Raw genomic sequence first — 9,091 nt, forward strand, 5'->3', positions numbered from 1 at the left:
ATACTAGAGCCCAGCATTGCACAATTGCCCCGGCACAGCGGTGCTGAGGGCTACTGGAACCTCCAAGCTCAAGGCAGGCATGTGGTGCGAAGGATCAAACTCTGGGCCTTACACTTACAAAGCATGCACTTCTGATTCCAGACCCCCAGTTTTTTTTTTTTTTTTTTTTTTGCTTTTTGGGTCACACCTAGCAATGCACAAGGATCACTCCTGGCTCATGCACTCAGGAATCACCCCTGGCGGTGCTCAGGGGACCATATGGGATGCTGGGATTTGAACCCGGGTCGGCCGTGTGCAAGGCAAACGCCCTACCCGCTGTGCTATCACTCCAGCCCCACCCAGTTTTTTTTTAATAGGGGGTTCTCTGGGTGATGCATGGGTGAGGGAAGCCTGTGGTTACACTCAGTGATACTAGGCTGGGCGGTGCAGGCTGGGACTCAGGAGTGTGGAGGACCACTGGTGCCAGGGATCGAACTCAGATTAGCTCATTCTGGGCATGCGCTCTACCTCCCCTGAGCGCGCTCCTTAGCCCCATAAATAGACATCATTGTTTCTCTGTTTGGAAGCCACATCTGGCAGTGCTCAGGGCTTACTTCTAGCTCTGCACTTAGAGTTCACTCCCTCCTGGTGATGCTCAGAGGACCATATGGGATGCTGGAGATCTCATCCAGGTCAGCCGTGTGCAAGGCAAGTGCCTTGCCCACTCTACTATCTCTCCCCCTCCCAGAAATATAAATCTTGAGCTTGTTCTAGAGCTACTGTCTAGAGCCACTGAGAAACCCTTTGGTAGAGTCCACTCATTGTGTTTTATGAAGTTCTTTAGCAGTCACAGTCACAGTCATCCCATTGCTCATCGATTTGCTCTAGCGGGCACCAGTAATGTTTCATTGTGAGACTTGTTGTTACTGTTTTTGGCATATCAAATACGCCACAAGTAGCTTGCCAGGCTCTGCCGTGCCGGTGGGATACTCCTGGTAGCTTGACAGGCTCTCCAAGAGGGGTGGAGGAATTGAACACGGGTCGGCCGAGTGCAAGGCAAACGCCTTAACGCTGTGCTATCACTCCAGCCCAAGTTCTTTAGCAATTCTGATAATTACTAAAGTTTGAGAAACTGTGGTTTAAATAGCAGAGTACTAAGGTATGAATTAGTGTATTGATATATATATAAATTATATATTAATGTATATATTCATATATATATAGGTACATATGAACCATAGTCAATACAAAGCCGTGGAGTAGGCCCTGGAGGAACAGTTTCACTCTTTATAGAATTAATACATATATACATATATATATAATTAAGTACTATTACTACCATTGTAAATGTCCACCTACTTTTTAATTCTTTTGCCTTTGTGGGTTGGAAGGATGGCCTCCCTTATGTTTTATCTTTTTATTTGCTCATTTATTTGGGTTCCAGATTCCCGAATGTTTCACTTGACAGAGGGAAACAATGGCTTCCTTTCTGCCGCATGGAGCCCTGCCCATGGGAAATTTCTGCTGAGAGTCCATAGTTTCTCAGGAGAGAAGGAGACTTTTGGAAAACAAACACTACAACACTACACCATTGCCATAAACAACAAAACTATTCTCAAATTCAAGCTACTCAATTCAGAAGTTCTAATACATTGTGAATTCAGGGGAGGAAGCATGAAGTCCGTGTTATTTAGGAGAACATGGTTGATTCCAAAGGCACATGCCTAGCTGGATACGTCTCATCGTTTTTCGCAGCTGAAACCAAGAGATTTGCTCTCTCCTCAACTGCACTGTTTGAGCTAAGCTTCTCTTAGCAACGGTAAACGGAGCCTCCAGACACGGTTTCTGGACTTTTATTAGAGCATAACTCCCTTCTGTACTTGTTTCCTTCCTGTGACCCTCCTGTCCTACCAGTGAGACCCCTAGTATCAAGACACAACCTCCTATTTACATAATTTTTCATCTGGGACCTTCCTGGGGGCTAGAGTTCTCACACATGAACTTGATGGTGGTGGTGGCCGGGTAATGGAGGTTTCCGTGCATTAGGTAAGAAGCCCAATCACTTTCACTACTTCCTTTCTTCTTGGAACCAGAATGTTGCCTGGCTCCACTAGTCACTGAGTAGAATCAAGGTCACATGCATGCTCAAAATATGACTTTGAACCCTTCCTCCAGCCTACTCGATTTTGGCTCCTTTCTAAATTCTCAGCCTTGCCTTGGCCACTATCTCACTGATGGGATGGAATTCACTCCGGCCAGGCCCTTCTCGGTAGGGACAAAATGTCGGGGGGGGGGGGCTGTTAAAGACTCTGTCCCAACTCTGCAACATTACTGGATGCTGATTTCGAAGTCCCCTTCCCCCCCACACCAAGATTATTTATCACACCAACAGCAACTTTCGAAAGGTCCTCCTTCTACTGAGGCTCAGATCTGTCCATTCAGCTCTTTCCTTCCCGTTGGCTGGGCTCTGCCCCTTCCACTCTAGCAACCACATTGTTGCTTGCTGGGTTTCCCAAGAAACTGCTCCTTCTGTGCAAACAACCAGGCAGTCTGCTAGCTGCCCTCGGTTAGGAGAGCTGATAGTTAAGTTGCGCTTTTGTGTCGCCTGATCACAAAGTGATCCGGTGCACTTTGTCCTTTCTCCACCTGCTTCTGGTCCATGCCGCTTACTGAACCACAGAGGAATTACTGGGCACTCTGGTTTCTTCCGGTGGGAGTTCGCTAACTAAGGAGAAAGGAATGCGATTGGAAGGGTGGGGGTAGTAGATGGGCCAGTTCACAACTCTGGGTGCTAGAGGCAGGAGGCCACCGAGTGTGTAAGCTGAGGACGCCAAGGTGGGAAGGTGCTGGACATTCTATGATCGAAGTAACTTCTCCATTTCCCCCTTCCCCCTTCCCTACTTTACCTATCAGCAAAGGAATGGGGAACATAGGGGGAAGGGAGGGTGTGTTTGATCTGGAGGAGACAGCTGGTGGGGTATCAGAGAACAAGGGGTTCTGGGGTACCACCAAGGGCAGATCAGTGATGGCTGGTAGAGGGATCCAGCCTAAGCAGGTGAGCAGAGACCAGAAGGTGAAGCTGAGAAGGTTTAGGAGGAACTAGCAGGTGACGTGTGGGGTCAGGAGCTGAATCACCCATTCATGTCATTCATGTTCAGATGACACTGTGACCAATAATTAACAAGAGCCAGAAACCACAAGAACCGTGTGCAAGGATGAGAACAATTGTATCATTCTCAACAGTATTTAGCAAGCGTTCCCTCACTTGAAAAGACTTGCAGGGGTCAGCTGCCACGACAGATTCGGCGAACACCAACTGCCCTGCAGTTTATGAAGGGAGCGGAAGGCTGGATTCTGGATTTCACCCCGCCCCCCCCCCGCCCCGTTCAACAAATCCTCGAATCAGTGTTAGACATACAATCTCTTAAAAACAAAACCAAACCAACCCCCCAAAAAACCTCCCAAGTTTTCAGAGGATCTGCAGAACTTCACGTAGCCCGACGCACGCCAAGCCTCTGCAGGCCGGAGGGTGCGCGCGTGTGCGTGCGTGTGTGTGCGTGTGTGTGTGTGCATGAGTCAGACGTGCATTCCCGCAGTGCGGGCGGCTCGAGCAGAACAAGGCTCAGCGCCACCCTGTCTCCCATTGAAATCTGGCCCAGAACGCCTGGAAACAACAGTCAACCAAAAAAAAAAAACACAAAAAACAAAACCGCACCAAAAAACAAAGACAGCAGCAACACCCCACCTCGAAGATCCCCCAAGGGCCGAGAAAACCAGTTTTTTTTTTTTTTTTTAACTTCCAGGGAAATTGATGGGCACCCGGGAGTTCATTCATTTCTGCGCCGGGGGCTGGGGTGGGGGGCGAGGAGAAGCCCCCCGCGGGAGTAAGCGCGGCCGCAGCCGCCCGCAGCAGCCGTCGCCGAGCGCGCGCGGCCGCCCCCCGCGCCCGGAAGCGCCCGCCGAGCCGCCGGCGCGCCGCCCGGCCAGGTGCAGCCGCCCGAGTTCCGCCCGCGGCGCGCGCCTCCCGCGGCCCAGACTGACCGCGGCGCGGGGCGGCGGCTTCCGGGGCCGCCGGGAGCCCGGGCTCCGATTACAGGTTCACACCGGGGGGTGTATGGGGGGGGGTCGACGCGGCCGGGCGGCCCCGCGCCCCCGCCGGCGCGCCCTCGCGCGGCCCCGCGCCCCCGCCGGCCCATTCTTCTCCATTCATGCAGACGCCCAGCGCCGCCGCCGCCGCCGCCGGCGCGGCCGCCGCCGCCGTCTCCGGTCGCCGGATTGGCTGCCGGCCGCGGCGCCGGCACTTTCCCACGGCCCGCGGCGCGTGCGGCTCAGCGGCGGCGCTGCAGGCGCGGCCCTGGCGCGCGGCCAGGCCAATCGGGGCGCGCGGGGCGGGGCGGGGTCGCGGCCGCCGGCGGGCTGGTGTCCCGGCCCGGCCTCCCCCGCCGGCCCGCCGCCGGCCCACCGCCGCCCGCGCCGCCGCCGCCGCCCGCGCCCCGCCCGCCGAGCCCCCGCGGAGCCGACGCACCGCCGCCGGGCTGGGGCCCGCCCGCTCCCCGGCCCCGCCCCCTCGCCCCCCCCCGGGGCGGCTGCCAATCAGCGCGGCGCGGGGGCCCCCATTGGCCGCGGCGCGGCCGTTGCCCGGGAGCCGCCGCCCCGCCCCCCGCCCCTCCCCGCCCGCCCTCCCCTGCGGGCCCGGGGCCCGGGCGCAGCGTGGGAAAGGGATGGTTGAGTTTTAACCCGGGACGGACGGAGCGCGGGAGCAGTGCGTGCGGATCGCGAGCAGCCGAGCGCGGAGAGGCGCCGCCGCCGTGAACTCCTCCCCGCCCGCCCCCCTCCCCCCGGAGAGCCAGCATGAAGCGAGCCCACCCCGACTCCAGCTCCTCGGATAGCGAGCTGGACGAGACCATCGAGGTGGAGAAGGAGAGCGCCGATGAGAATGGGTGAGCTGGCGGCGGGCGCCGTGGGCCAGGGCCGGGCACGCCGCTGCCCCTCGCTGACCTCTGCGCGTCCCGGGCCGGCCCGCGCCGAACAGCCCCGAGGGGCTTCACAGCCCTGCCCGCCGGAACGGGGCAGCGTGCGGGGACGGTCGGGGACCACCCCCCCTAACGGCCCCCCCCCCCCCGCCCCATCACTTCCCCTTGATTAACGGCGATTTTTTTTTCTTCTCCATCTAGAAACTTGAGTTCGGCCCTAGGTTCCATGTCCCCAACCACATCTTCACAGATCTTGGCCAGAAAAAGACGGAGAGGTGTAAGTCTCTTTATCGTGTTCCTTGTTTTGTAGAGAAATACCTTTTTTTTTTAATCCCCCGCTCTCCCCCATGGAATTTAACAGTCATGATGGAAATGCCCCCCCTTTGTTTTGCCTGCTTTCTACAGATCATTGAGAAGCGCCGACGAGACCGGATCAATAACAGTTTGTCTGAGCTGAGGCGGCTGGTACCCAGTGCTTTTGAGAAGCAGGTAATGGAGAAAGTAGGTAGAGTTCTCAGGAGTTGCTACCCGCACCTTCCCGTCACTAATCTGGACCTCAGCCTGCCTTGCAAAAGGGCCGGGTGGTGTCGAGATGATTCCCAAACATTTTCCTTGAGGGAAAAGCATTTTTACTTTAGTCTCTTTAGTATTTAGTCTCAAATACACAAAGCATTTGAGAGAATATGCATATTTATACATATATGGACACATATACATAGAGACATCCGCGTATACCCATTTTCATTTCCCCCTAACAGATTGGGGGCCAAATCAGTCTTTGCCGTTCTCTTGTCTAGGGGTCCGCTAAACTCGAAAAGGCAGAAATCCTGCAGATGACTGTGGATCACCTGAAGATGTTGCACACCGCAGGAGGGAAAGGTAAGTCTCATTCTCCCTGGCCAGGGCCTGGAGCAGGGTTGAGGGAGCAGCTGCGGCAGGTCAGGATTTGGTGCAGTGGCTGCTTATTTTCACTGTGCTTCCAAGGTGGGGAGCAAGCGGTGAGTGACGGGCGATTGCCTGTCAGTGCCTTTAAAAATGCACGTCGGATGGATTTTCTCCACCGAATTCATTACCCAGCCCTGTGCAACTTAAACAAAAATGCACCTTCTTTTGGGAACCCCTTATTATGTGTGAGGCACCCTCAAGTGACAGCTGCTATTCAAATCAGGGTGCTCTGGTCACGTTTGCTTATTGCCATTTTGAAGAAGGGCTTTCTTTTTTTTAAAAAAGTGTGTGGTTTTAATTTGATATCCGGAATTGGAAAAGCGTGAGCTGCTACTGACTGCTGAGGAGGCAAACCTGTCGTGGTCAGGTAGAGAAAACCCCCGAAGAAGGTGGGAGACGGACGTTAGTCTGTGTGTCTGTCTCCAGCCGGAAAATGCTTTACTGAGGACCAAGTGCCTGAAAGCTCCATGATGATAACTTACATCTGTGTGTCTAATGAATTTCACTGCTCTGTGGTTTCTCTGCCCTTGATGTATTTTTTGTTGTTGTTGAGGGAAAACATTAAAGGAATGAGCATAGTTTCATCTGCTGGTAGGGTATAATTCCAGTTTCTGCTCGGCAGCTTCTAATTGGGCTTTGAACTTGCATTAGCAAGCACATACTTCTCATGTTGATTAATGCAAAGATTTTGGTCGACTCCCAAATATTTGGACTTTCACAGTCACCCGGCAATGCTTTTTAGATTTCTTTCTTTCTTTTTTAATTAAGGACGTAGGTATGAGCGAGGAAGGGCAACCCCCTGGGAGGGAAGAAACGTGGGAAGCGAGTAAAGCTCTGAGCTCTTCCCCCTGTCCCTCTGCCCAGGTTACTTTGACGCCCACGCGCTGGCGATGGACTACCGGAGTTTGGGGTTTCGGGAGTGCCTGGCGGAAGTGGCCCGTTACCTGAGCATCATCGAAGGACTGGACGCCTCCGACCCGCTGCGCGTTCGGCTGGTCTCGCACCTGAACAACTACGCCTCCCAGCGGGAAGCCGCGAGCGGCGCCCACGCGGGCCTCGGACACATCCCCTGGGGGAGCGCCTTCGGACACCCCCCGCACGTCGCGCACCCGCTCCTGCTAGCGCAGAACGGCCACGGGAACAGTGGCACAGCCGCGTCGCCCACGGAACCGCACCCCCAGGCCAGGTTGGCCTCGGCCCATCCGGAGCCGCCCGCTCTGCGCGCGCCCCCTAGCGGCGGCCTTGGACCGGTGCTGCCGGTGGTCACCTCCGCCTCCAAACTCTCGCCGCCCCTCCTGTCCTCCCTCTCGGCCTTCCCCTTCTCTTTCGGCTCCTTCCACTTGCTCTCTCCCAATGCACTGAGCCCTTCGGCACCCACGCAGGCAGCAAACCTCGGCAAGCCCTATAGACCTTGGGGGACCGAGATTGGCGCTTTTTAAAGGACTGATGCTGTAGGATGAGGGAGGGAAGCGTAAAAAGCCCAGCTGAGCTGGGCTCTGACCAACATCCCCTTCACGTCGTCAGTTACAGTCCGAAAGGTACACTCGCAGAGCAATCTTGTTTCCAGACTGAAGGTTTGTTGGTTTACTGATTCTGGGTTTTTTTTTTTTTTAAGTTTTTCTTTTTATCACGCCGTGTATTAGCAGTTTTTCAAAAGTAGTCGTTCGGTCTTGTTCCAAACGTTGAATTTGAAATAGTGAGTATAAACCAATACTTGGTGTTAGGTTTGTACTGTGCCTGATTTGCTGTGTGAACCCGTCGAAGAATGATTTCCGTTTTTGTTTTTGTTTTGTTTTGTTTTTTTGCCTCGGCGTTTTGGGAATTCCAACATTTAGTGTTTCGGGTCTGTTTTCCTTCTTGTGTAGTTACAATTGGTTTTGTTAGAGTTATTTTTCCGAACCACTATGCTCGATGTTAACATGATGCTATTTGTTAATATTTTGATAATTAAGGTGTTGTATAATATTCTTTCGGGGGGTGGAGTACTATATTGAATTTTATATTTCTGAGCAAAGCGTTGACAAATCAGATGATCAGCTTTATCCAAGAAAGAAGACTAACTATCTGCCTCCTGTAGTAGTGCTGGCCCTGTACAGGCCATGAGAGGCCCCGAGTCCATAGGACCCCAACTGCTGACTTCTGCCACCATTTGCAGTTCCGGCTTCGGGGAGCGTCCCTTGTAAATGAGGTCCCTGTTCAGAGCTGGCGGGGATGAGACCTGAGGCAATTACCTATAGATGATACCTGCCAACACAAACGATGCAGTCCATTTTTAATCTCACCGATCTCAAATTCTCCAGGTTTAGGGCCAGAGAGAGAATACAGGGGTTGAGACGTCTGACTTGCGCGTGCCAGGTCCTGGCTCTGTCCCTGGACTGCACATAGTCCCCTGGATCTCGCTAGGTGTGGTCCCAAGTACCACTCCCCTCCCCCACACAAACGCAAACTCAAAATCACAATTTTTTACCCATGGGTAAGTGATCACGGAGTGCAAACGGTCAATCCAGTAGTCCGGTGGAACCTGTTAAATATATGAGCAAAATTTTCCTGGAACTGCCGTATTTTCTTTCAACTGGAATTTTTTATGTTGTGTTTTCTTTTGTGGTGCATGGAAAATGTGATTGTTAGGATTTTTAAGAGGGCTTTGCTGCCTTCTTTTTTTGGTTGATTGAATTTGATTGGGGCTATAAATCATTATTTTACAGGTTTATTCCTTTAGCCGGGGTAGTTTAAATGACCTCCACTGAGCTGGGTTTGACCTCTCTTGTACTGATGTGTTGGACTAAATAAAAAAAAAAAAAGCAAGAGCAGAGGATTCTGCGGTGTATGTCTTCCATCCCTTAGCAAGAACTTCGTCTTGGTGCCCACAGGCACAAGGCCGTTAGCTGTTGGGGCCACTCATCTGGTCCGTCGGTGACCATCTATGGGACAGGAACCGTCAAATCACTTTGGACGTTGCAAGGCAGCAAACACGCTGATGAAATCTTTGTAGACCGTTTCGATTATTTGACAAAAATTCAATGAAGCCGTGTGTTCAGGTCTACACTGAGAAAACAACATTTGTCTCCTCCCCCTCTTTCCTCTTCTTTTCAAGCAGTAAGTCAAGAAAAGCCTCACGTTCCCTTCTCTGAGAGCCGGTGCAGGGCCTGGGGAACCTGTACCCTGATGAGCAGTGGCAGGCTGTAATTCCGCAC

The 9,091-nt window shown here is 53.3% G+C and overlaps 1 protein-coding gene across 1 annotated transcript; it reads left to right on the forward strand.

The window, feature by feature from the left end:
* Positions 1-4,657: 4,657 nt before the first annotated feature.
* On the forward strand, positions 4,658-8,712 carry HEY1 (hes related family bHLH transcription factor with YRPW motif 1). The gene is made up of 5 exons (XM_004602373.2): positions 4,658-4,919; positions 5,154-5,229; positions 5,358-5,441; positions 5,750-5,831; positions 6,762-8,712. Exons 1-5 carry the CDS (start codon positions 4,831-4,833, stop codon positions 7,334-7,336), a joined length of 906 nt encoding a protein of 301 aa, XP_004602430.1. The 5' UTR covers positions 4,658-4,830; the 3' UTR covers positions 7,337-8,712.
* Positions 8,713-9,091: the final 379 nt, after the last annotated feature.

Source organism: Sorex araneus, chromosome 2, assembly GCF_027595985.1.
Source record: "Sorex araneus isolate mSorAra2 chromosome 2, mSorAra2.pri, whole genome shotgun sequence".
NCBI lineage: Eukaryota > Metazoa > Chordata > Mammalia > Eulipotyphla > Soricidae > Sorex > Sorex araneus.

What these genes read in the sequence shown, in the direction of transcription:
- HEY1 (XM_004602373.2), top strand. Translation starts at nt 4,831, where the DNA reads ATGAAGCGAGCCCACCCCGACTCCAGCTCCTCGGATAGCGAGCTGGAC. An exon ending in CCAGAAAAAGACGGAGAGGT is followed by an intron (nt 5,230 to 5,357) that starts GTAAGTCTCTTT and finishes TGCTTTCTACAG; the next exon opens with ATCATTGAGAAGCGCCGACG. An exon ending in CCAGTGCTTTTGAGAAGCAG is followed by an intron (nt 5,442 to 5,749) that starts GTAATGGAGAAA and finishes TCTCTTGTCTAG; the next exon opens with GGGTCCGCTAAACTCGAAAA.